Source organism: Coregonus clupeaformis, chromosome 25 (assembly GCF_020615455.1).
Source record: "Coregonus clupeaformis isolate EN_2021a chromosome 25, ASM2061545v1, whole genome shotgun sequence".
In the NCBI taxonomy this organism is placed as follows: Eukaryota; Metazoa; Chordata; class Actinopteri; order Salmoniformes; family Salmonidae; genus Coregonus; species Coregonus clupeaformis.
Genome location: NC_059216.1, coordinates 34,876,447 through 34,904,361, shown reverse-complemented (window position 1 = coordinate 34,904,361; position 27,915 = coordinate 34,876,447). Strand labels below are relative to the sequence as shown.

At 47.9% G+C, this 27,915-nt stretch overlaps 1 protein-coding gene across 1 annotated transcript; it reads right to left on the bottom strand.

Moving 5' to 3' along the window:
* Window positions 1-6: 6 nt before the first annotated feature.
* LOC121539628 (XK-related protein 5-like) lies at window positions 7-26,945 on the bottom strand. Its single transcript, XM_041848269.2, has 9 exons — window positions 26,721-26,945; window positions 25,610-25,805; window positions 16,928-17,094; window positions 16,675-16,808; window positions 3,555-3,633; window positions 3,006-3,175; window positions 2,802-2,913; window positions 2,254-2,687; window positions 7-1,902 (listed from the first exon to the last, which is right to left on the bottom strand). The coding sequence occupies exons 1-9, from the start codon at window positions 26,836-26,838 to the stop codon at window positions 1,189-1,191; spliced, it is 2,124 nt and encodes a 707-aa protein (XP_041704203.1). The 5' UTR covers window positions 26,839-26,945; the 3' UTR covers window positions 7-1,188.
* Between the last annotated feature and the right edge of the window lie 970 nt (window positions 26,946-27,915).

Sequence of the window (27,915 nt, the reverse complement as noted above, 5' to 3'; positions counted from 1 at the left end):
GCCAGTATGAAAAATTTATGCACTCACTAACTGAAAGTCGCTCTGGATAAGAGCGTCTGCTAAATGTAAAAAATGTAATGTGATCAGAGTGTCTCTATTGACTAACCAATAGCTCCCCTTCAATTACCCAATCATATCGTAATACCTCATAAAAGTGCAAACTGCTTCAAATTATTTTAGTTATATAAAAGAAAGAAAGAAACAATGTCAAAAATATAAACTCTCTTCTCTGTCAAACCTTAATAAACCATAACTTAAGATATTGTAGCCTAATGATGAATCATAACGCCTTATGGTGGCACTAATTCAATCCATAGCATAAAGTAAACCACACTGAGGGTTCACTCACAATTTTTATGCCATAGAAATATAATCTAGTTTTCGATTCTATTTCTAGATTCTATTTCTATGGTATATGCTCTAGCAGAGGTGTTAACCATGTTAAATCTGACACACCACACACGTTATTACTCTCACGGACATTATCATTCAATGTCAACATGAAACCCAATCTGTTTTTAAAAGAATACAGCATGGACATTCGGAGTATACCCACAGTGCAATTTTCTTTATCTGTGATTGATTGAATCGGGGCCTAAGAGCAAAGGATATCCCACTGTTCCTTCATTAAAGACTACTTCCAGTGCAGCTTCTATGTTAGTGTGCCTGTGTGTGATAGATACATGTGGATTCACAATCTCACACTGGCTGATTAAAATGGATTCACAAGACAAGCTATTGATATTTAGTGTGAAACACGTCTGGCTAGCCTGGGGGCCGAGCTGGTTCTAATTTAGTCAACAAGCCCATGGCTAGTAATAGACCAGTTGTCTGGCATGAAAACGATGTTGTAATAGCACTGTTGAATACTGAACCAGCCTTACACCCAGGCTAACGTCATATATATTGTAACATACTCTCTATTTATTGTGTTCTATATCATCTCTAGACCTGGGTCAAATCCAATAATGTTAAATACTTTCAAATACTTTAGGCACACTTGATTTAGCTTGGAATGGAATGGAACAGTGGTACAATGGAACCAATGAAATAGTCCCAAAAGTGTAAACTCCTCCCAACCAGCTGCACACCGGTCAAGCGAAATCAAACACACCTCAATAAGTATTTGAGAGTATTTTACATGTATTTGACCAGGTCTGATCATCTCACTACACCCATTGTCCCCCTTTAGATCAATTTATCTCTATGGTCTACAAACTGGACCAGTTGTTTTCTAGCATGCGTGGTGATGGTGGTGGTGGCGGTGGTAGAGGGGCCAGGACCTGGTTCCTCTGGCCCAGCACGAGGCTCCTGTCTGGGGGTGGAGGTGAAGAGGGGCTCCCTGATGCGGTAGGGGCTCCGGTAGGTGGAGATGGGTGACAGCTCAGACCCCCAGCCCAGGTAACTGCCACTGGACGGGGAGACTGGGTCATTGCTGAAGTACAAGGTGGTGCCAGACTCCGTGGGGTTAAAGTTCCGCTGGGGGCTTCCCATGCCCAACAGCAGGGACGGTGACCTCTCTGGAGACGAACCACGTCTGACATCCAGTGACCCTGCAGAAGATGACCCTTCGGTGTTTGAGGTGACCACGTTGCTGTCGATGTGGCGGTAGTCTGGGTACTTGGGAGAAGACGGTGTGGGGGAGCAGTACGTTGCGCTCTGGAAGTCTTCGTCGTCTCGATCGTCAGAGGGAGGGGGGCTGGAGGGAGGGGGGCTGGAGTTGTCCTGCGGGTTGGTGGGCTCAGAGAGGTGACCTCTGACCTCCTCAACTAGGACCTCCACCAGCGGCGGGTTGACTTCATGGATGGGAGAGGGTGAGGGCAGCACATGTCTCACCTCCCCCTGTCTCACTGCCTGTCTCACCTCACTGATGATGTCTCTGGCTTGGGCTGCCTTTATAACCTAGGAAGAAGAAGGACAGCTATGGTGAATGATATTCTATAATAATAATAATTTGGTTGTTACTTATATTTGTCCTGTTCTCACATCCTGGAAATAGATAACTTATCAGAGAACATCCAACAGTAGTAGAGAATAGCAAATAATTCTGCACCCTGCTCTGTTTTAAGACAAACAACGTTTCATCCACATGAAAACAGAACTTTCAAAAGCAGATACCAGAGTGCAGATTTATTTGGAAAAGATAGGAGTTCTGAACATCCAAACATGACACAGGAGCTTGACAACAACAACAACCTGTCAAGGGTACACTTCAGGAGAAGGGGAACAAATGGAATTGGGTGCTCATCTCACCTCCTCCACCTGTCTGACCTGGTCAACCTGGGGAACGATGGGAGAATGTTGTGGAACGTTGGGGGAATGTTGTGGAACGTTGAGAGAACGTTGCGGAATGTCTGGGGACCTTGGCAGAGTCTCTTCCTCTAGTCCCAGCAGCCCGGCCAATCCCCCTTCGCCATAGGCATGGCTTATTCTAGCCACATCACCCGTCTTCAGGGCTAGGCGAATCAGCAGCCAGTGGTGGTGCTTCCATCCCTGCCATTGGCTAGGGAGCTCCAGCAGATTCCCGCCACCCACAAGTTGACCGTGGCGATGGTTCTTTTCCTCCAATGAGAGAGAAGAGCCCCGGTCCGCACAAGCTCCGCTCATTCCATGGTGACGTATGCTCTGGAAGATCTCAAATGACTTAGGGTGGAGGAACCGGTAGTATAGGACTAAAGCTATCACTCCTGTAATAACACAGACCGAAATATGAGTGTGTGAGTGTGTGTGAGTGTGGTGTGAGTGTGAGTGTGAGTGTGAGTGTAAGTGTGTGTGTGTGCGTGCACGTGTGCATGTCTCACCAATGAGGAAACTACAGAACACGGCGGCTGGGATACCCATGCTATCCCATGATGCAACACTGAAGAAGTCGGAACCTGCCAGCAGAAGAAGAGCGTTCTCGATAAACATGGCCTGCAGGAGAGAGCAGAGAGAGTTACACACACACACACACACACACACACACACGCACACACACACGCAAACAAACAAACACACATACACACCAAGTAGAAGCCGGCCATGCGGCATCTGGAGGCTCCGTCTTTGACGTTGAGGAAGAGGAAGATGTGAATAGCTCCCAGAACCAGGTTGAACAGGTGCCAGCGCAGTGGCGTTTTAATGATGTCACTCTGCTGCGACACCAACCAGAACGTAGCACCCAACCAGTGAAGACCTGAGACACACAGGAACAGGACAAACATCACTGAACGTTCACACACTCACATCACAGGTGTAGCTCAGTTGGTAGAGCATGGCGCTTGCAACGGGGGGCCAGTATGAAAATGTATGCACTCACTAACTGTAAGTCCTTCTGGATAAGAGCTTCTGCTAAATGACTAAAATGTCAAATGTGGTTGGTGGAACCTTAATTGGGGAGAATGGGCTCGTGGTAATGGTATCAAACACATGGTTTCCAGGTGTTTGATGCCATTCCATTTGCTCCATTCCGGCCATTATTATGAGCCGTTCTCCCCTCAGCAGCCTCCGCTGACACACACATATATCTATCTACGAACACACACTAAAAGAGAGACACATATACACACACTCACCAATAACTCCAAGTACCCACTGGCGGAACAGGCGTGTGAAGAGCGTGAGGGTGGCGAGACGTGCTCCCAACATACTGACCTAAACACAATACAATAAGTCTGTTACTCAATCAATCAATTTTATTTTATATAGCCCTTCTTACATCAGCTAATATCTCGAAGTGCTGTACAGAAACCCAGCCTAAAACCCCAAACAGCTAGTAATGCAGGTGTAGAAGCACGGTGGCTAGGAAAAACTCCCTAGAAAGGCGAAAACCTAGGAAGAAACCTAGAGAGGAACCAGGCTATGAGGGGTGGCCAGTCCTCTTCTGGCTGTGCCGGGTGAAGATTATAACAGAACCATGCCAAGATGTTCAAAAATGTTCATAAGTGACAAGCATGGTCAAATAATAATCAGGAATAAATCTCAGTTGGCTTTTCATAGCCGATCATTAAGAGTTGAAAACAGCAGGTCTGGGACAGGTAGGGGGTTCCATAACCGCAGGCAGAACAGTTGAAACTGGAATAGCAGCAAGGCCAGGCGGACTGGGGACAGCAAGGAGTCACCACGGCCGGTAGTCCCGACGTATGGTCCTAGGTGCTCAGGTCTCTCAGTTGGCTTTTCATAGCCGATCATTAAGAGTATTATACAGCAGGTCTGGGACAGGTAGGGGTTTCGTAACCGCAGGCAGAACAGTTGAAACTGGAATAGCAGCAAGGCCAGGCGGACTGGGGACAGCAAGGTGTCATCATGCCCGGTAGTCCTGACGTATGGTCCTAGGGCTCAGGTTCTCAGAGAGAAAGAGAGAACGAGAGAATTAGAGAGAGCATACTTAAATTCACACAGGACACTGGATAAGACAGGAGAAGTACTCCAGGTATAACCAACTAACCCCAGCCCCCGACACATAAACTACTGCAGCATAAATACTGGAGGCTGAGACAGGAGCGGTCCGGAGACACTGTGGCCCCATCCGAAGAAACCCCGGACAGGGCCAAACAGGAAGGATATAACCCCACCCACTCTGCCAAAGCACAGCCCCCGCACCACTAGAGGGATATCCTCAACCACCAACTTACAATCCTGAGACAAGGCCGAGTATAGCCCACAGAGGTCTCCACCACAGCACAAACCAAGGGGGGGGCGCCAACCCAGACAGGAAGATCACGTCAGTAACTCAACCCACTCAAGTGACGCACCCCTCCCAGGGACGGCATGAAAGAGCACCAGCAAGCCAGTGACTCAGCCCCTGCAACAGGGTTAGAGGCAGAGAACCCCCAGTGGAGAGGGGAACCGGCCCGGCAGAGACAGCAAGGGCTGTTCGTTGCTCCAGAGCCTTTCCGTTCACCTTCACACTCCTGGGCCAGACTACACTCAATCATATGACTGTAACGATCCCGGCTGTCTGAGTCGGGGTCTGGTCGTAGTCTCCAGTTTCCCGAGGGTTCGGGAACGCTCCGGGGAGCGCTCTGGTTTCCGCACCTGATTCCTGTTAGCAATCTGCACACCTGGGCCTAATCAGCACCTTTCTTAGGCTCTGGCCCAACATCCAGTTCCTGCCGGATCGTTAGCCATGAACAGTAGGTGTACTGTGTATCAGTTTAAGAGTATCTGGCGTGAGTTTTGTTATTTTGTACTTTGTTGAGTTTTGTGTTCTTACCTCCGTTTTTGTTCCACCTGCAGTCACACGTCCGGAACCTTCACTCCACCTCTGCCTGATGGTCGGCGGCTGCCGAGCCATCACTGGACCCAGACTGCACCCCCAACTACTCAACCACGCCGCCCGCTCTGTCCCTGGATTATACTGCACCTTTTTGTCGTATCCAATAAACCCTCACCTTCGTTCAACTCTCCTTGTCCTGGTCTGCTTTTGGGTTCTGGCTGAGGGAACTGTGACAGAACGATCCGGCCAATTATGAACCCAGCGGACCTGGACTCTGTTCGCCATGCCATTACCCAGCAGGAGAAGATGTTGGGCCATCATAGCATGGTACTACAGGAGATCGCGTTGTCAGTTCGGAACCTTTCTACCGGCCTGACGGAGGTCCAGAACCAACGCCAGTGTCCGGTGGAGGACTCACTACCGGTTTCACCCATCTCGCCTGCCGCTTCTGAAGTTGTGTCCCTCCGTGAGCCCAAGGTGCCGACACCGGATAAATATGAGGGGGAGCTGGGAAGATGCCGTTCCTTCCTTATGCAGTGTGGATTAGTGTTCGATCTACAGCCCTACTCTTATGCCACTGACAAGGCTAGGATAGCCTTTTTGATTGAGTTGCTGCGTGGTCGAGCGCTGGAGTGGGCTTCAGCCGTTTGGGAACGACAGGATCCCTGCATGGCTTCATACCAGGGGTTCACGGCCGAGATGAGGAAGCTCTTCGACCATTCCGTCCGAGGGAGGGACGCAGCTAGGCGTCTGTTTTCTCTTCACCAAGGAACTCGCAGCGTGGCCGACTTCGTGATCGAGTTCAAGACGTTGGCTGTGGAGAGTGGGTGGAACGAGGAGTCTTTGCAAGCGGCCTTTTACCAGGGCCTGTCGGAGCAGCTCAAGGATGAGTTGATCTCCTATCCGGAGCCTAGTGACCTGGACAGCTTGGTAGCCTTGTCTATTCGGGTGGATAATCGAGTCCGAGAGCGAAGGAGGGAGAAGCAATGGGGTCCGTCCAATCGATCAGCTTCTCAGTTCCCAGTCGGATCGGGTGGTGGACCAGAACACGTCGATCATTCTCCACCACTAAGGATTAGTAGAGAGGACCTCTCTCCCGATTCTGAACCCATGCAAGTGGGGCGGCACGGGTTAACCAAGGAGGAGCGTCAACCTAGACGTAAGACCAACTGCTGCCTCTACTGTGGTCGCTCGGGACATTACATCTCCACTTGTTCCCGGCGGTCGTCAAACTGCCCGGCTCGCTAAAGTTGGGAGGACTTTTAGCGAGCCAGTTTCAACCTCTCAGTACCTCTGTCAGACCCCGCTTCCCGGCTACCCTTGTGAACAGGAATCAGAGCTTAGCGCTTAACGCTTTTATCGATTCAGGTGCCGATGGAAGCTTTCTTGATGCCGAGTTGGTGGAACAGCTGGGGCTTTCCAAGGAGCAATTGCCGGAAGCCATTGAAGCGACCACTCTGAACGGCAGTAGTCTGGCACGTATCACGATGAGGACTGAACCGGTTAAGATGCGGTTGTCGGGGAATCATTCGGAGATGATTTCATTTTTCATTCTGCCGTCTTCCCATGTTCCTCTGGTCCTTGGATACCCCTGGCTGAAGGAACACAATCCCACGTTCGATTGGGCGACGGGCAAGGTAACGAGTTGGAGCCTTGATTGTCATGCTAACTGTCTCAAGACTGCCTGCCCCCATTCGGTTCCCAGTCAGGTGATTGAGGCTAAACCCCCAGATTTGTCCCTGGTTCCCGAGACATATCACGATTTGGGGGAAGTTTTCAGTAAGCAGAAGGCTCTGTCACTTCCTCCCCACCGACCATATGATTGTGCCATCAACCTGGTTCCTGGAGCTGTCTACCCCAAGGGAAGGTTATACAGTATCTCCCGACCTGAACGTGAGGCGTTGGAGACCTACATCAAGGAGTCCCTAGCTGCTGGTCTCGTTCGTCCCTCGTCATCACCCCTGGGGGCAGGATTCTTCTTTGTGGGAAAGAAGGATGGCTCTCTTCGACCGTGTATTGATTATCGGGGGTTGAATGACATCACGGTCAAGAACAAGTATCCCCTGCCCTTGATGAGTTCTGCCTTCGACTCCTTACAGGGTGCTACGGTGTTCACCAAGTTAGACCTACGCAATGCGTATCACCTGGTCCGGATCAGAGAGGGGGACGAGTGGTTGACGGGTTTCAATACACCGATGGGGCACTTCGAGTATCAGGTGATGCCGTTTGGACTGACCAATGCTCCAGCGGTATTCCAGAGTATGGTGAACGACGTCCTGAGAGATATGATCGGTCTCTTCGTGTTTGTTTACCTGGATGACATTCTGATCTTCTCGAAGGAACCTTCCGACCACGTCCAGCATGTCCGGCAGGTTCTGCAGCGATTATTGGAGAATCGCCTGTTCGTGAAGGCCGAGAAGTGCGAGTTTCACGCCCACACGACATCCTTTCTCGGGTACATCATCTCCAGGGGTGAGATTAGGATGGACCAGGAGAAGGTTAGAGCGGTTCTGGAATGGGCCCAGCCCGGTACGAGATTGCAGCTCCAGAGATTTTTGGGGTTTGCGAATTTCTACCGCAGATTCATCCGGGATTACAGCCGTGTGGCCGCCTCCATTAACTGCCTTGACTTCCAGCATCAGGACCTTCAAGTGGAATCCGGAGGCGGATCGAGCGTTTCTGGATTTGAAGAGGCGATTCACCAACGCACCGATTCTCTCTCAACCGGACACGGCCCGTCAGTTCGTCGTTGAAGTGGACGCGTCTGATGTGGGAGTTGGCGCCATCCTGTCGCAGCGATGCTCCACGGACAGTAAACTCCATCCCTGCGCCTACTACTCGTCGCCTTTCGCCTGCGGAGAGGAATTACGATGTGGGTAACCGGGAGCTTCGCGGTGAAACTTGCCTTGGAGGAGTGGCGCCACTGGTTGAGGGGCGGAGCAACCGCTTATTGTCTGGACTGACCACAAGAATCTTGCTTACGTGCAATCGGCTAAACGTCTCAACTCCCGTCAGGCCAGGTGGGCGTTGTTTTTCGGACGATTCAAGTTTGCCCTGACGTTCCGACCTGGATCTAAGAACGGCAAGGCGGACGCCTTGTCCCGGATGTTCTCCAAGACGGAGGAGAGTGGGTCCAAGACCGAGACTATTCTCCCCCGGCACTGCGTCGTGGGAGCAGTGATGTGGAAGATTGAGGAGGAGGTGCTGGCGGCCCTTCGGACTCAGCCCGGTCCCGGTAACGGTCCACCCGGTCGGTTGTTTGTGCCTGAGTCGGTTCGTCCTGCTGTCCTCAAATGGTCCCACGCCAGCAAGATGGCTTGTCACCCGGCGTGGCTCGGACGATGGCGTTTCTTCGCAGACGCTTTTGGTGGCCCGCCATGGCCGAGGATACTCGGGGTTTTGTTGCTGCCTGTCCAGTGTGTGCGCAGAATAAGAGTACCAATCGGCCCAGCTCTGGACTACTTCATCCCCTTCCTATTCCCCCGCGTCCATGGTCGCATCTGGCCCTGGACTTCGTCACGGGGTTGCCCGCTTCTGAGGGGAACACGGTCGTTCTGACTATCGTGGACAGATTCAGCAAGTTCGCCCACTTTGTGCCTATTGCCAAGCTTCCCTCTGCCTCGGAGACGTCCGAGATCCTGGTTAGGGAGGTTTTCAGGGTCCACGGGTTGCCCAGTGATATCGTTTCCGACCGTGGCCCTCAGTTTACCTCTGCTGTCTGGAAGTCCTTCTGTTTGGCCATTGGAGCTACAGTCAGTCTCACATCTGGTTTTCACCCCCAATCCAATGGTCAGGCGGAGAGAGCCAACCAGAAGATGGAATCCACGCTACGCTGTCTGGTCTCTTCCAACCCCACCTCCTGGGCCTCTCAGTTGCCTTGGGTTGAGTATGCCCACAATACTCTCCCTACATCGGCCACTGGGATGTCTCCTTCCAGTGCCTGTATGGCTACCAACCTCCCCTGTTCCCTTCTCAGGAGAAGGAGCTCTCAGTGCCTTCTGTTCAGGCCCTATTCGGCGTGCCACCGGACCTGGCATCGGGCCAGAAAGGCACTCCTTAGAGGTTCGGACCGGTATCAGCTCCAGGCGAATCGTCGCCGGATCCCCGCTCCCACCTATACCATCGGAGATAGGGTTTGGTTGGCCACACGGGATCTTCCGTTACGGACTGAGTCTAGGAAGTTGTTACCGAAGTTTATTGGTCCGTTTGTGGTGGAGAAGGTGATCAATCCAGTGGCCGTGCGACTCAAACTACCGAGGACGCTCAGAGTCCATCCCACTTTTCATGTCTCCTGCCTCAAGCCTGTCTTCCTCAGTCCTCTGTTGCCTCCTCCGCCTCCTCCTCCTCCTCCTCGGATGATCGGAGGTGGTCCTGCCTACACGGTGCGTCGCATTATGGATGCCAGACGGCGGGGCCGGGGTTTCCAGTATCTCGTGGACTGGGAGGGGTATGGTCCGGAGGAGAGGAGTTGGATTCCGCGGCGACAGGTCCTAGATGCGGATCTCATCAGGGACTTTTACCGCCTCCATCCTGGCGCTCCGGGAGTCCGCCCGGTGGCGTTGCCGGAGGGGGGTACTGTAACGATCCCGGCTGTCTGAGTCGGGGTCTGGTCGTAGTCTCCAGTTTCCCGAGGGTTCGGGAACGCTCCGGGGAGCGCTCTGGTTTCCGCACCTGATTCCTGTTAGCAATCTGCACACCTGGGCCTAATCAGCACCTTTCTTAGGCTCTGGCCCAACATCCAGTTCCTGCCGGATCGTTAGCCATGAACAGTAGGTGTACTGTGTATCAGTTTAAGAGTATCTGGCGTGAGTTTTGTTATTTTGTACTTTGTTGAGTTTTGTGTTCTTACCTCCGTTTTTGTTCCACCTGCAGTCACACGTCCGGAACCTTCACTCCACCTCTGCCTGATGGTCGGCGGCTGCCGAGCCATCACTGGACCCAGACTGCACCCCCAACTACTCAACCACGCCGCCCGCTCTGTCCCTGGATTATACTGCACCTTTTTGTCGTATCCAATAAACCCTCACCTTCGTTCAACTCTCCTTGTCCTGGTCTGCTTTTGGGTTCTGGCTGAGGGAACTGTGACAATGACCTACTGAAGAGATAAGTCTTCAGTAAAGACTTAAAGGTTGAGACCGAGTCTGCGTCTCTCACATGGGTAGGCAGACTGTTCCATAAAAATGGAGATCTATAGGAGAAAGCCCTGCCTCCCGCTGTTTGCTTAGAAATTCTAGGGACAATTAGGAGGCCTGCGTCTTGTGACCGTAGCGTACGTATTGGTATGTACGGCAGGACCAACTCGGAAAGATAGGTAGGAGCAAGCCCATGTAACGCTTTATAGGTTAACAGTAAAACCTTGAAATCAGCCCTTGCCTTAACAGGAAGCCAGTGTAGGGAAGCTAGCACTGGAGTAATATGATCAAATTTCTTGGTTCTAGTCAGGATTCTAGCAGCCGTATTTAGCACTAACTGAAGTTTATTTAGTGCTTTATCCGGGTAGCCGGAAAATAGAGCATTGCAGTAGTCTAACCTAGAAGTAACAAATGCATGGATTAATTTTTCTGCATCATTTTTGGACAGAAAATTTCTGATTTTTGCAATGTTACGTAGATGGAAAAAAGCTGTCCTTGAAACAGTCTTGATATGTTCGTCAAAAGAGAGATCAGGGTCAAGAGTAACGCCGAGGTCCTTCACAGTTTTATTTGAGACGACTTTACAACCATCAAGATGAATTGTCAGATTTAACAGAAGATCTCTTTGTTTCTTGGGACCTAGAACAAGCATCTCTGTTTTGTCCGAGTTTAAAAGTAAAAGTTTTCAGCCATCCACTTCCTTATGTCTGAAACACAGGCTTCTAGCGAGGGCAATTTTGGGGCTTCACCATGTTTCATTGAAATGTACAGCTGTGTGTCATCCGCATAGCAGTGAAAGTTAACATTATGTTTTCGAATAACATCCCCAAGAGGTAAAATATATAGTGAAAACAATAGTGGTCCTAAAACGGAACCTTGAGGAACACCGAAATGTACAGTTGATTTGTCGGAGGACAGACCATTCACAGAGACAAACTGATATCTTTCCGACAGGTAAGATCTAAACCAGGCCAGAACTTGTCCGTGTAGACCAATTTGGGTTTCCAGTCTCTCCAAAAGAATGTGGTGATCGATGGTGTCAAAGGCAGCACTAAGGTCTAGTAGCACGAGGACAGATGCAGAGCCTCGGTCTGACGCCATTAAAAGGTCATTTACCACCTTCACAAGTGCAGTCTCAGTGCTATGATAGGGTCTAAAACCAGACTGAAGCATTTCGTACACATTGTTTGTCTTCAGAAAGGCAGTGAGTTGCTGCGCAACAGCTTTTTCTAAAATTTTTGAGAGGAATGGAAGATTCGATATAGGCCGATAGTTTTTTATATTTTCCGGGTCAAGGTTTGGCTTTTTTCAAGAGAGGCTTTATCACTGCCACTTTTAGTGAGTTTGGTACACATCCGGTGGATAGAGAGCTGTTTATTATGTTCAACATAGGAGGGCCAAGCACAGGAAGCAGCTCCTTCAGCAGTTTAGTAGGAATAGGATCCAGTATGCAGCTTGAAGGTTTAGAGGCCATGATTATTTTCATCATTGTGTCAAGAGATATAGTACTAAAACACTTAAGTGTCTCTCCCGATCCCAGGCCCTCGCAGAGCTGTGCAGATCCAGGACAGCTAAGCCCTGGAGGAATACGCAGATTCAAAGAGGAGTCCGTAATTTGCTTTCTAATGGTCATGATCTTTTCCTCAAAGAAGTTCATGAATTTATTACTGCTGAAGTGAAAGCCATCCTCTCTTGGGGAATGCTGCTTTTTAGTTAGCTTTGCAACAGTATCAAAAAGAAATTTTGGATTATTCTTATTTTCCTCGATTAAGTTGGAAAAGTAGGATGATCGAGCAGCAGTGAGGGCTCTTCGGTACTGCACGGTACTGTCTTTCCAAGCTAGTCGGAAGACTTCCAGTTTGGTGTGGCGCCATTTCCGTTCCAATTTCCTGGAAGCTTGCTTCAAAGCTCGGGTATTTTCTGTATACCAGGGAGCTAGTTTCTTATGACAAATGTTTTTCGTTTTTAGGGGTGCAACTGCATCTAGGGTATTGCGCAAGGTTAAATTGAGTTCCTCAGTTAAGTGGTTAACTGATTTTTGTCCTCTGACGTCCTTGGGTAGGCAGAAGGAGTCTGGAAGGGCATCAAGGAATTTTTGTGTTGTCTGAGAATTTATAGCACGACTTTTGATGCTCCTTGGTTGGGGTCTGAGCAGATTATTTGTTGCGATTGCAAACGTAATAAAATGGTGGTCCGATAGTCCAGGATTTTGTGGAAAAACATTAAGATCTACAACATTTATTCCATGGGACAAAACTAGGTCCAGAGTATGACTGTGGCAGTGAGTAGGTCCAGAGACATGTTGGACAAAACCCACTGAGTCGATGATGGCTCCGAAAGACTTTTGGAGTGGGTCTGTGGACTTCTCCATGTGAATATTAAAATCACCAAAAATTAGAATATGATCTGCTATGACTACAAGGTCTGATAGGAATTCAGGAAACTCAGAGAGGAACGCTGTATATGGCCCAGGAGGCCTGTAAACAGTAGCTATAAAAAGTGATTGAGTAGGCTGCATAGATTTCATGACTAGAAGCTCAAAAGATGAAAACGCCATTTTTTTTTTGTAAATTGAAATTTGCTATCGTAAATGTTAGCAACACCTCCGCCTTTGCGGGATGCACGGGGAATATGGTCACTAGTGTAACCAGGAGGTGAGGCCTCATTTAACACAGCAAATTCATCAGGCTTAAGCCATGTTTCAGTCAGGCCAATCACATCAAGATTATGATCAGTGATTAGTTCATTGACTATGACTGCCTTTGAAGTGAGGGATCTAGCATTAAGTAACCCTATTTTGAGATGTGAGGTATCACGATCTCTTTCAATAATGGCAGGAATGGAGGAGGTCTTTATCCTAATAAGATTGCTAGGGTGAACACCGCCATGTTTAGTTTTGCCCAACCTAGGTCGAGGCACAGACACAGTCTCAATGGGTATGGCTGAGCTGACTACACTGACTATGCTATTGGCAGACTCCACTAAGCTGGCAGGTTGGCTAACAGCCTGCTGCCTGGCCTGCACCCTATTTCACTGTGGGGCTAGAGGAGTTAGAGCCCTATCTATGTTGGTAGATAAGAGGAGAGCACCCCTCCAGCTAGGATGGAGTCCGTCACTCCTCAGCAGGTCAGGCTTGGTCCTGTTTGTGGGTGAGTCCCAGAAAGAGGGCCAATTATCCACAAATGTTATCTTTGGGAGGGGCAGAAAACAGTTTTCAACCAGCGATTGAGTGCTGAGACTCTGCTGTAGAGCTCGTCACTTCCCCTAACTGGGAGGGGGCCAGAGACAATTACTCGATGCCGACACATCTTTCTAGCTGATTTACAAGCTGAAGCTATGTTGCACTTGGTGACCTCTGACTGTTTCATCCTAACATCGTTGGTGCCGACGTGGATAACAATATCTCTATACTCTCTACACTCGCCAGTTTTAGCTTTAGCCAGCACCATCTTTAGATTAGCCTTAACGTCGGTAGCCCTGCCCCCTGGTAAACAGTGTATGATCGCTGGGTGATTCGTTTTAAGTCTAATACTGCGGGTAATGGAGTCGCCAATGACTAGGGTTTTCAATTTGTCAGAGCTAATGGTGGGAGCCTTCGGCGTCTCAGACCCCGTAACGGGAGGAGTAGAGACAAGAGAAGACTCAGACTCAGACTCCGACTCGCTACATAATGGGGAAAACCGGTTGAAGGTTTCTGTCGGCTGAATGAGCGACACCGGTTGAGCATTCCAACAGTATTTCCCTCCAGAAGCCATGAGAAAGTTGTCCGGCCGCGGGGACTGTGCGGGGGATTTATACTAACGTTACTGTCTGTACTTACTGGTGGCACAGACGCTGTTTCTTCCTTTCCTACACTGAAATTACCCTTGCCTAACGATTGCGTCTGAAGCTGGGCTTGTAGCACAGCTATTCTCGCCGTAAGGCGATCGTTCTCCTGTATATTATGAGTACAGCGACTGCAATTAGAAGACATCATGTTAATGTTACTACTTAGCTTCGGCTGTTGAAGATGTTGACGAACCATGTCCAGATAAAGCGTCCGGAGTGAAAAAGTTGAATAAGGGAAAAAAGTTGCGATGGAAAAAAGGAAAATAAAGTAAAATTGGCAGCTAAAACGCACAGGAAAATGACTCTTCTGTCTCGGGATAAAACGTCCGGGGTGAAAAAGTTTAACGAAAAAGATGAGTGAGGACAAAACTAAAAAGTTGGTAAATTTGTTGAACACAGAGATTGATTAAACGTTTATTAAAAGTAAAACGTGAATAGTTTGGCAGGTAGCCAAGTAGCAACAAACAGCACAGCAGCACGGAGACAATGCGGAAGCGAGACGGAAGTCACGTAATCAGTCTTGCAGTCGGCCCCGTGATCATCCGCTCAATATTTATTTGTATTTTTATTTATTTTTATGAATTTTTTTTTATGAATTTTTTTTTCTCACCTTTATTTAACCAGGTAAGCCAGTTGAGAACAAGTTCTCATTTACAACTGCGACCTGGCCAAGATAAAGCAAAGCAGTGCGATAAAAAACAACAACACAGAGTTACATACAGTGGGGAAAAAAAGTATTTAGTCAGCCACCAATTGTGCAAGTTCTCCCACTTAAAAAGATGAGAGAGGCCTGTAATTTTCATCATAGGTACACGTCAACTATGACAGACAAAATGAGGAAAAAAATCCAGAAAATCACATTGTATGATTTTTAATGAATTTATTTGCAAATTATGGTGGAAAATAAGTATTTGGTCAATAACAAAAGTTTCTCAATACTTTGTTATATACCCTTTGTTGGCAATGACACAGGTCAAACGTTTTCTGTAAGTCTTCACAAGGTTTTCACACACTGTTATTTTGGCCCATTCCTCCATGCAGATCTCCTCTAGAGCAGTGATGTTTTGGGGCTGTCGCTGGGCAACACGGACTTTCAACTCCCTCCAAAGATTTTCTATGGGGTTGAGATCTGGAGACTGGCTAGGCCATTCCAGGACCTTGAAATGCTTCTTACGAAGCCACTCCTTCGTTGCCCGGGCGGTGTGTTTGGGATCATTGTCATACTGAAAGACCCAGCCACGTTTCATCTTCAATGCCCTTGCTGATGGAAGGAGGTTTTCACTCAAAATCTCACCATACATGGCCCCATTCATTCTTTCCTTTACACGAATCAGTCGTCCTGGTCCCTTTGCAGAAAAACAGCCCCAAAGCATGATGTTTCCACCCCCATGCTTCACAGTAGGTATGGTGTTCTTTGGATGCAACTCAGCATTCTTTGTCCTCCAAACACGACTGAGTTGAGTTTTTACCAAAAAGTTCTATTTTGGTTTCATCTGACCATATGACATTCTCCCAATCCTCTTCTGGATCATCCAAATGCACTCTAGCACGGGCCTGGACATGTACTGGCTTAAGCAGGGGGACACGTCTGGCACTGCAGGATTTAAGTCCCTGGCGGCGTAGTGTGTTACTGATGGTAGGCTTTGTTACTTTGGTCCCAGCTCTCTGCAGGTCATTCACTAGGTCCCCCCGTGTGGTTCTGGGATTTTTGCTCACCGGTCTTGTGATCATTTTGACTCCACGGGGTGAGATCTTTCGTGGAGCCCCAGATCGAGGGAGATTATCAGTGGTCTTGTATGCCTTCCATTTCCTAATAATTGCTCCCACAGTTGATTTCTTCAAACCAAGCTGCTTACCTATTGCAGATTCAGTCTTCCCAGCCTGGTGCAGGTCTACAATTTTGTTTCTGGTGTCCTTTGACAGCTCTTTGGTCTTGGCCATAGTGGAGTTTGGAGTGTGACTGTTTGAGCTTGTGGGCAGGTGTCTTTTATACTGATAACAAGTTCAAACAGGTGCCATTAATACAGGTAACGAGTGGAGGACAGAGGAGCCTCTTAAAGAAGAAGTTACAGGTCTGTGAGAGCCAGAAATCTTGCTTGTTTGTAGGTGACCAAATACTTATTTTCCACCATAATTTGCAAATAAATTCATTAAAAATCCTACAATGTGATTTTCTGGATTTTTTTTCCTCAATTTGTCTGTCATAGTTGACGTGTACCTATGATGAAAATTACAGGCCTCTCTCATCTTTTTAAGTGGGAGAACTTGCACAATTGGTGGCTGACTAAATACTTTTTTTCCCCACTGTATGGCCTGTGGCTGAATCTAGCTGATGATCCCTGCCATACAGTGTTAAAACAACACCCAAAATGACTTACTGTGACAGTGTTTTTGTTTAACAATAATAGTAGTTAACGCTAGATCAAGTGTGAGTGTCTTGCACGTAATCAGTACTGTTACTAACACACATACACGCACACAAACACACACCCAGCCCAGCCCAGCCAGCCCCCCTACCCTCCAGAGCAGTCTACAGGCGATAGCAGCGGGGGTCATGGGGAGATGTCCAGGTCTGATGAGGGAACAGGCTCTGGCATACAGCACTAAGGCCCAGGCCAGGGACAGCAGACACACCGCAAAACACACTGACACTGGAGAGAGAGAGGTTGGGGAGAGAGAGAGGGTAGGGGGAGAGAGGTGGAGGGAGAGATAACATGAATACTCTGTAGGGTGATTGTATCAAACACACACAAACACACACGTGTAGTACCTGGTGAAGAGAGTCCTACATCGGTACAGATGAGGACGTATGTCTGCAGGATAGTCTGTGGCAGAGTGACCACCAGCGCCTCCAACAGGCGGAGAGCTGAAACATCAGCCTGCTGCATTATCTCACTACACCGATCCTCTCCAGTGGATGTCATAGTCTCCCATAACCTGGAACACACACACAACTCAGAGTTAGAGGGAGTGAGACACTTCAACACAGAGTTCAGCTTAGTGTTTTTGTTTCATCGCTGACCTCTCACCTCTGACCTCTAACCCCAAAGAGGTACTACAGCAGTACACAGCAAATTTTGCAGTGTTAAATCAACACTTAAATAGTTAATTTTAACACTATCTCTGAGTGTAAAAACTGCTCTGATTATAGTGTTAATGTAACACTCCGTAGTGTAAAAAATGTACACTGCATTATACTTGCCAGTGTAACTCAAATTTAACACTATGGGGTAATTAACACTCACACTTGATCTAGCGTTAACTACTATTATTGTTAAACAAAAACACTGTCACAGTAAGTCATTTTGGGTGTTGTTTTAACACTGTATGGCAGGGATCATCAGCTAGATTCAGCCACAGGCCATATGTAACTCTGTGTTGTTGTTTTTTATCGCACTGCTTTGCTTTATCTTGGCCAGATCGCAGTTGTAAATGAGAACTTGTTCTCAACTGGCTTACCTGGTTAAATAAAGGTGAGAAAAAAAATTCATTAAAAAAAATTCATAAAAATAAATATTGAGCGGATGATCACGGGGCCGGAACATAATTACAAATAATTTATAGACTGCAAAAAGCCCAAACTGATATAATGTTTGACTAAAACATAATAATTTCAAACCTTGCTTACGTTTGTATACGATCACATATATCTCTCTACTATGTGTGGGAGTACTTTTGAACAGATTTCCATATTAAAATCACTTTGAGCTGATTTGCTGGTGTTTTTACAGTCTTTTATGTCCCAAAAAATAAATAAGAATATTTGTCATTTTTTTGCTCAGAAAACTTGGGGGGCCCGCCGTCCACCAGGTGGGGTAACCTGTTGTATGGAGTAAAGCCTAATTTGCATATTTCCCATGGTGCCTTTTCTTTTTGAGTGAATTTAAGTTACCACCCATGACTGTATTTGTTAGTGACAGAGATATGCTTGTTGAATTCTTTCATTTTAAAGACCTGTGGCTTTCACCAAATGAGTCCATACAGTAAGTGAATGTTATCATTAAAATGTTACATATACAGTGGGGAGAACAAGTATTTGATACACTGCCGATTTTGCAGGTTTTCCTACTTACAAAGCATGTAGAGGTCTGTAATTTTTATCATAGGTACACTACAACTGTGAGAGACGGAATCTAAAACAAAAATCCAGAAAATCACATTGTATGATTTTTAAGTAATTAATTTGCATTTTATTGCATGACATAAGTATTTGATACATCAGAAAAGCAGAACTTAATATTTGGTACAGAAACCTTTGTTTGCAATTACAGAGATCATATGTTTCCTGTAGGTCTTGACCAGGTTTGCACACACTGCAGCAGGGATTTTGGCCCACTCCTCCATACAGACCTTCTCCAGATCCTTCAGGTTTCGGGGCTGTCGCTGGGCAATACGGACTTTCAGCTCCCTCCAAAGATGTTCTATTTGGGTCAGGCCTGGAGACTGGCTAGGTCACTCCAGGACCTTGAGATGCTTCTTACGGAGCCACTCCTTAGTTGGCCTGGCTGTGTGTTTCGGGTCGTTGTCATGCTGGAAGACCCAGCCACGACCCATCTTCAATGCTCTTACTGAGGGAAGGAGGTTGTTGGCCAAGATCTCGCGATACATGGCCCCATCCATCCTCCCCTCAATACGGTGCAGTTGTCCTGTCCCCTTTGCAGAAAAGCATCCCTAAAGAATTATGTTTCCACCTCCATGCTTCACGGTTGGGATGGTGTTCTTGGGGTTGTACTCATCCTTCTTCTTCCTCCAAACACGGCGAGTGGAGTTTAGACCAAAAAGCTCTATTTTTGTCTCATCATACCACATGACCTTCTCCCATTCCTCCTCTGGATCATCCAGATGGTCATTGGCAAACTTCAGACGGGCCTGGACATGTGCTGGCTTGAGCAGGGGGACCTTGCGTGCGCTGCAGGATTTTAATCCATGACGGCGTAGTGTGTTACTAATGGTTTTCTTTGAAACTGTGGTCCCAGCTCTCTTCAGGTCATTGACCAGGTCCTGCCGTGTAGTTCTGGGCTGATCCCTCACCTTCCTCATGATCATTGATGCCCCACGAGGTGAGATCTTGCATGGAGCCCCAGACCGAGGGTGATTGACCGTCATCTTGAACTTCTTCCCTTTTCTAATAATTGCGCCAACAGTTGTTGCCTTCTCACCAAGCTGCTTGCCTATTGTCCTGTAGCCAATCCCAGCCTTGTGCAGGTCTACAATTGTATCCCTGATGTCATTACACAGCTCTCTGGTCTTGGCCATTGTGGAGAGTTTGGAGTCTGTTTGATTGAGTGTGTGGACAGGTATCTTTTATACAGGTAACGAGTTCAAACAGGTGCAGTTAATACAGGTAATGAGTGGAGAACAGGAGGGCTTCTTAAAGAAAAACTAACAGGTCTGTGAGAGCCGGAATTCTTACTGGTTGGTAGGTGATCAAATACTTATGTCATGCAATAAAATGCAAATTAATTACTTAAAAATCATACAATGTGATTTTCTGGATTTTTGTTTTAGATTCCGTCTCTCACAGTTGAAGTGTACCTATGATAAAAATTACAGACCTCTACATGCTTTGTAAGTAGGAAAACCTTCAAAATTGGCAGTGTATCAAATACTTGTTCTCCCCACTGTATCATAAGGCCTTACTTTGATGGCCTAGTTTTACCCTAAAGGCTTCTGCGAGCTTTGGTTCGAACCGCACGAGTGTGCTCGCATACATTTGACCGTAGCTTGAAAAGCCCTTCGCTTGAAAAACAAGAAAAAAGGGGCAATAGTACTGTTTGTCCATAATAATAATAATAATAATAATAATAATAATAATAATAATAATAATAATATGCCTGTTATGTATGGTACGACGTGCTGTACGTCGTACTGTACGTTGTTATGGTTTACGACAGTGTGCTGCGTTACGGATGAATGGGTTGTCAGAATGCGTGGCACATGTCATTAAACGACAGAGTGATGTTCAATGTGAAACTGTGCAGATGTCCGTTCTTTTACAACTAGGCTAGATATAACATTGGCGACGAAGATGGCTGAATTCAGTTTACCACCGCCAGCACCATTCCTCGCCGTGCCTGGCGAACCTCCAGTCCCGTGGAATAACTGGCTTGATAGTTTTAACACTTATTTAGAAGCTATGGACTTTTTCTACAATCTCCGACAAGCGGAGGACAGCACTGCTCCGTCACTGCCTTGGTACAGAGGGACAGAGGATTTTCAGAGCGCTTGGATCGGCTCCTACATTCACTGCTGCAGTCAGCCTCTTACGGAACCACTTCGCCGGGAAAGAGCGAGTGCTCCTCCGACGCTACCGGCTACGGAAGAGACACCAACGGCCGGGTGAGTCCATTCAAAGCTACGTGGCTAATCTGAGGGATTTGGCTAGCTCTTGTAACTACGGGACACTTCAGGACGAGATCATCAGGGATCAGTTGATAGAGGGGACGTTATGTGAAAAGACAAGGGAGAAACTGCTTTTGGAATCGGATAATTTACAACTAGATGGAGCTATTAAAATAGCACTCCAGGTTGAAGCGGCGTTGGAATGCTCTTCTATGCTAACAGACAGCTCTGCAGCATACACTCGGCCCCCAGCCATTCTCACACAGCAGCTTCAGCCCGAGCAGGCGCACTACAACGATCACGCCGCTGCGCACGCCCTCCCGCGTCGATAGCTGCATGGACACAGACACCGACATGCCCGTGCAGCAGGCACACAGACAAACAAACAGAACTAGCTGTGGCAACTGTGGGGCTAGCTCTCACAATTCAAGGGCTTCAAACTGCCCAGCCCGTGGGAAAATATGCAAGAACTGTTCAAAATACAATCACTTTGCGAAAGTGTGTCGTTTCTGCCCCTGCTACTAGCTCCACCCAGAACAGGCCCTTCGTTTCATCTCACTCTCAACATGAACACACGGAAATCCGAACCGTCTCCACCAACCATGTGTCATTCAGGACATGCACTGTGCAGCTGGGTGAGGTGGGTTTGCCTTTGCTGCTGGATACTGGCGCTGCGGTGTCGTTGCTCAACCTTGCCACTTACTACAAGTTTTTCAGTCACCTACCACTCCAACAGCCCTCCACTGCCCTGTGTGGGTACGGTAGATCTAAGATAGACATTGTAGGCACCCTCCAGGTCCCAGTACACTACGGCACCAAACATCTGCCATCATTCACATTTCATGTTGCAAAGCGGGGTGCCAACCTCCTGGGCCTCGACCTCTTCACAGGCTTGGGATTCACACTGAGAGATGACAGTGGGTCAGCTATCTACCAGGTTACCTGCACATGGCAACAGAACTGGCCGACTCTGTTTGATGGACTGGGCTGCCTCACAGCCTTTACTCACAGGCCCCTAGTGAATCCGGGAAGTGACCCCAGTCATGCAGCCCCTGCGGCGCATTCCCTTTGCACTGCGTGATGATGTCACAAAAGATCTCCAGTCACAGTTGGATGCAGGCATCATTGAGCCAGTCAACGCTGCCCCCTGGATTTCAAACTTGGTCATTGCAACCAAAAAGTCAGGTGGAATCCGGACCTGTGTGGATCTTCGTGCTGTGAACAAGGCCGTTGTCCCGGATAAGTACCCCTTGCCTACAGCTGAGGAGCTGACCGCACAATTCCATGGCTCCACGATCTTCACGAAGCTTGACCTTCGTCAGGGTTATCTTCAGGTACCCCTCCATGCAGCTAGCAGAGACCTCACGGCCTTTGTCACACACGCTGGCGTGTTCAGATATACACGCATGCCTTTTGGACTTAGCTCCGCCCCCCAGCTGCTTCCAGAAGGTGATGAGCACCATCCTCGCTGGAATACCTGGGGTGGCGGTCTATCTGGATGACATCGTGGTCCACGGCCCTGACCTCCACATCCATGATTATCGACTCCACAGAGTATTCAGTGCTCTACTGCGGAACAACCTGACCCTGAACGGTGGAAAGTGCACCTTTGCAGCTCCAGCCGTCGAGTTTGTGGGCTTCCGCCTGTCGGCCAAAGGCATTGCCCCACTCATGTCGAACATTGAAGCCGTCCACCGGATCCCGGAACCGACCTCAGCCTCTCAGGTGGCCTCATTCTTGGGCATGACAGCTTACTACCTCCGGTTTCTGCCCCACTACTCTCAGACCACAGCGCCCCTTCGCCAGCTCCTCAAGAAGGATGAGCCATGGGCCTGGACGGCAGCCTGCTCAGACGCGGTCCGCTCACTGAAGAGCCAGCTCACCACAGCCCCAGTCTTGGCTCACTTTGACCCCGTCTGCCACACCATTGTCACATGTGACGCCTCAGCTGGAGCACTAGGAGCTGTCCTCTCACAGCTGCAGAATGGCATTGAGAGGCCCGTCGCCTTCGCCTCAAGGGGCCCTGAGCCCCACAGAACAACGGTACTCTGTGGGCGAACGAGAAGCACTGGCCTGTGTCTGGGCGTGCGAAAGGTGGCACCTCTACCTATATGGCCGTCTGTTCACACTCCGAACCGACCACCAGTCCCTCACAACGCTACTGTCAGCATCAGGAACTGGCCACAAGCCACTTCGGCTGCACAGATGGGCCGACCGCCTCAGACAGTATGACTATCAGCTGAAGTTCACTCCGGGGAGGGATAACGTGGTGGCAGACCTCCTCTCACGCTCCTTTGACGCTCCTACTCCAACCGTCTTGCCAGACGACAACGAAACAGAGCTTGTACAAATGCTCTACGCTCCTCTTCAGTCAGTCGTCTCACTGGAGGAGCTGAAGCAAGCATCGGAACAGGATCCCACACTGTCTACCCTGCGCACCTACATACGCACTGGATGGCCAGCACATGTGCCGGAAGAGCTGGCGACTTTCGCCAGAGTGAAGCACGAACTTTCTTGCTGGGAAGAAGTCTGTGTCTCTCGAGGGTTTTGCACTGTGGTCCCGAGTGGCCTGCGTGCGCGTGTTCTATCCATGGCGCACGAGGGTCACTTGGGCATAGTCAAGGTCAAACAGCGATGTCGAGACCTTGTGTGGTGGCCAGGCATCGCCAACGACATTGAAGCCCTGGTCAGGGATTGTGCTGCATGCCTCCTCAGTGGGAAAACAGGACAGTCCGCCCCACCCCCCTGCAGCCTCTCGCATGGCCGTCCCACCCCTGGGAGCACATCCAACTGGACATCTGTGGCGAGATCCATGGACACGCAGTCCCTCACCATCAGCGCTTCCTGGTGGTGGTGTATGACCTCCACTCTAAGTGGCCAGAAGTGGTTCCTGTCGGAACTGTCACAGCACAGGCCATCGTGGACATCCTAGACAGCCTGTTCACAAGGTGGGGCCTACCCCTCACCCTTACCACGGACAATGGGCCCCAGCTAACCTCTGCCGAGTTCTCCTCATATCTCAGCAACAAGGGAATCAAACACATCCGCACGGCCTACTACAACCCACAAGCTAACGGAGGGGTGGAACGCTTCAACCAAACGCTGAAGAACGGCATCAGAGCGCACCTGGTCCAGGGGTGCACGTTCCAAACTGCTTTGAATCAAACGCTAATGCACTACAGAGCAAGCAAACACACAACAACACAGGTCTCCCGGCATCCCTCATGCTAGGTCGTGAGATGGAACTGCCACTGGACAGACTCAGAACACAGAGAGTAGCAGAACCGGCGACTAGGCGCACCCAAGAACAGCAGGCAGTGACCAGGCACCAAAGAGCAATGAAACAGCGTTTTGACAAGGCACACAGGGTGAAGAAGTCGATCATTCAAGTGTCAGACTGGGTCCGAGCCCGACGGCCTCAGCGGTGCAACAAAATGGCCTCATTCTGGTCGGACCCCTTGCAGGTCAGTCGACAACTGGGGCCCGCCACATTCATGATGAGCAATGGATCACGCTGGCACGCCAGCCGCCTCAGAAAAGTCCCTGCCCCTCAAGGAACACGAAGGCACACAAAACAGACATGCAGGCCAGAGACGCCACCGGATGGACCTCCTCCACCACTACCACCTGAGCCCCAGCCTCTGTGGGTTCCCCAAGGGCCAGAGCCACAAGCGGTGACGGTGGAAGAAAGGCCTATGCGGGCACGAACTCGCCCTGCTTATCTGGGGGACTACTTAACCTCTTTTCATTCTTAGGCTCCGTTAGGTGTCTTAGTCAACCTCCAGGTTAATGGACTGAACTGGCTAGTTTGGAGAGTCCATCCGTTTAAGGGTTAATGTTTATTTCTTACAGGTATCACTCTAGGTTCTTGCCCTATGGACATTTTATATATGGTACCAGTCCCTGGTTTTGGAAAGGGGGGAAATGTTATGTATGGTACGACGTGCTGTACGTCGTACTGTACGTTGTTATGGTTTACGACAGTGTGCTGCGTTACGGATGAATGGGTTGTCAGAATGCGTGGCACATGTCATTAAACGACAGAGTGATGTTCAATGTGAAACTGTGCAGATGTCCGTTCTTTTACAACTAGGCTAGATATAACAATGCCATTTAGCAGACGCTTTTATCCAAAGCGATTTACACAGACATCGTAGCCAGTACACATCCTCAAAATAGTCACATAACTCAAGAAATCTGTCATAAATGTAGACGTTTTTGTCGAGGAGAGCTTAGTCGCGCAATTGTACATCTAACTAGGATGTTTGGTGCAGTATTTCTCAAGTAAAAAAAAAAACTGCATGAAAACGAGTCTTCTATCGTTGAATGACAACAAACACTTTATTGAAGAATCACTACTGTTGACCAATCACCTACGAATCGGCGTAGACTTCGGCTTCCGATCTTCGGCTTGCCTCGAGAATTTTTATTGTGTTCACAAACCCTTGCCGAAGGCCAAAACGAACAAAAACGTCACAAAATGTCATCATAATATATGCACGAACTGTTCCGAACTGTTTCTGAGGGGAAAGCATGCGGACGCCTTAACACAGTGGTGTTAGGAAACTCCTGGTTTACAGGCCACATCAGGCCTGCAAGTCACATTATGCTGGCTTGCAAAGTGATGTGTAATTCCTATTGGAATCCAGCCAGAGTTAGGATATCCAACAGTTTTTATTCACCCGCAAACTGCATTCAGAATGGCTGTCAGGGTTAGAAAACTTGATAAAAAAGACTACCTAAACCATTTAAATCGGTAACGGGTGCAATAAATCTAACTAACTGATTGGATTCGTTTTGGAAAATGTATGTTATTTATCTTTGTGTATAAGATAAATCAATCAATGTACATGCAAAAACAGATATTTAAAACAATCCTAAAAAATATACCTATAGTAGAGCATGCTGGGAAATATATTGATGGGTATGGGACTGTTTTACTCTCTACAGTGTAAAACAACAACTCTGGTTATTAACACCAACAATGGGGGCTCTTTTATGCCACTGAGTGTTAATTTCACACTTGCAGAGTGAATTTAACTCCTGAATCAACAATAGAAATGTTACACTGAAAAATCAACACTGCCTAATTAGCTGTGTAGTACGTTACCTTCTAAAGATGCCCAGGTGCAGGATGTGAGTCCATTTGAGATCTTTGCTGCGTATATGTCCATCTGCCTGGTACCACAGCCAACTTAGCAACTGGGGGCCCCATCCAGGGAGGAGAAACAAGGCCGTTAGCCCCGCCCAGTGGCCGTAGCAGTAGTTATGCCCCACCCACAGGTAGTACACGAAACAATAGATCACTGTGGAGACACATGCACAGGTAGATGATTAGATTAGAGATGACATACAGTAAATCTACACACTGATACACTTTTTTTATAGTCTAATTGCTGATGGTGTTTAAGTACAAATGTGAATGGGCAAAAGGTAATCAATATGTCAATATGTAATTATTATCTAACTAATGTGTAGTTAATATCCTAATTAATATTTGTTCTGACTCGAGACCACAAAAGTGTGCTAAGCATTTGAACAAGGGCAGTTTCAGCATTGTATGTGTGTGTGCGACTGTAGGCTGAGGACAGCGTAGGGTCTGGGAGATTCTGCGCTGTCTCCGTATCTCTAATAGGCTACAAAATGCACGCGCCTCATGTATGGGAGATCCACTGAACGAACGATGCGGTGCTCTCTCCCTTCAGATCTGCATTTTCTCTCTCCTCCCTCGCCCTCCCTCCCTCTTTCTTCCTCTCCTGTCCCAGTAATATGAACCATCTGCCGGACCAGACGGTCGGTATAGGAGAGAGGGTAGGGTAGAGTAGGGTCCGGCCAATCCGCTATCCATTCATGGCACCCAGAAAATGCCCTCGAATATGACAAAAATGCGCCACTTTTCTATTAGCATAACTAAATCTACAGCTGTAATGTGTTCGCGGCTGTGCTACTGCATGGTTTCATGACCACCTGGGTAAATCTAGATCAACAACACCAGTCAGTATAATGATTCTAATGTATCTGCAAATGCAGATGAACATTTTTATACTTTAGGAAATATGAATGAATTAAACCATCATGCATGCAGCCTTTCCTGGTTTAACACTGTACTGATATGATATGACGTGGTGTAGCATAGGTGTGGTGAGAGATATAACAGGCCTATCTCCATCACCGGAGGGTTGCGTTTCGGTCGTTCTCGGTAACCGCAGTGCTAAACTTACGCGCAGTCCGCTCAGCCACAATGAGAAATGCTGTAAACGCGAAAACGCAAACTTGGCAGCAGGCCACGCACGAGCCTCCCGGGTTGGCCATGTCCCGGGACGTGGTGTATTGTCTCATCACGGAGATGAAGAATCTTTAACTGCTGTGTTGTTTTTGTGATGAGTCCCATGCAGCATAATCCGGTCCAAGGTAAATAGGGTACCGCGCTCTCTGCTCGGTTCCGTTTTCTTCTGAAGATGGCTTCTGACGTCATAGCCCGCGCATTAAAAGAGCAATCTGCAGTTGCTAAATGTATATTTGGACATATAAATTAATGATATGTACCCATTGATTCTTGACGAATATATCTTATAAATGCCTCATGAGCTTAGTGCAACTGTCTTACCCCATCAGAATCCAAAATATACGCTTTTTTAATTCCAATGTTTGTAAACAAACACTATATAGCCTCAAAACATGGTTACAATTATAATGTTTATTTCATGGATGGCCAGTCCTTGCAGTCATTGCTCTGTCTATGAATTTGAGAGTGGTTACATTTCTCCAGCCCCATCCCTCAGCTTTTTACCGAAAGGGGACGTGTAGTCCTTTGTTATTGTTTCAACTGCTGATTGCCCCTTTAAAACCAAAGTCTCAGATTTTTGTCATTTCAAATAATGAGTAACATTGGTACAGCATGACTTTTATAATAAATAGTTAATACAGTATTTAGTGTCCTGTATTAGATAGTTAATACAATATTTGTCTCGTGATGGCATTTGTTCCCAAATAACTCAGAATTTTACCAAAGATTTGGAAAGGAAGCCCCTTCATGCATACTGCCTAGTTTTGGAGGGATTGAAAAAGTGGTGTAGTGCATTACAGTTAACAGCAGATGGTAGTATAAACTCACAGGACAGACCAAAACAGGCAGATCATTTGTTTCTAAAGGGTTTTATTATTCAATAAAAGGTCAGTGTGTTGGTCTCAGTCTGTTTGAGTACTTAATTAAAGTATCCTTTAATGCAATCTTTATTTCCTTCTTTTCTCCCTTCCTTGAGGAAATCACTGATCTGTATTGACTGGATAAGTGAGAACAAAGTGGCAAGGCTATCCTACTGTTTTCACCTATCCACCTCTCTCAGATCTGTGATTAACTCAAGGAAGAGAGGAAGGAAGGATGCATACAGAACCTCTCTCTCAGAGAGACGTTTC

What these genes read in the sequence shown, in the direction of transcription:
- LOC121539628 (XM_041848269.2), bottom strand. Translation starts at nt 26,838, where the DNA reads ATGAGACAATACACCACGTCCCGGGACATGGCCAACCCGGGAGGCTCG. An exon ending in TGTAGGACTCTCTTCACCAG is followed by an intron (nt 16,809 to 16,927) that starts GTACTACACGTG and finishes CTCTCTCTCCAG; the next exon opens with TGTCAGTGTGTTTTGCGGTG. An exon ending in GTGGGTACTTGGAGTTATTG is followed by an intron (nt 3,176 to 3,554) that starts GTGAGTGTGTGT and finishes TGTGTGTCTCAG; the next exon opens with GTCTTCACTGGTTGGGTGCT.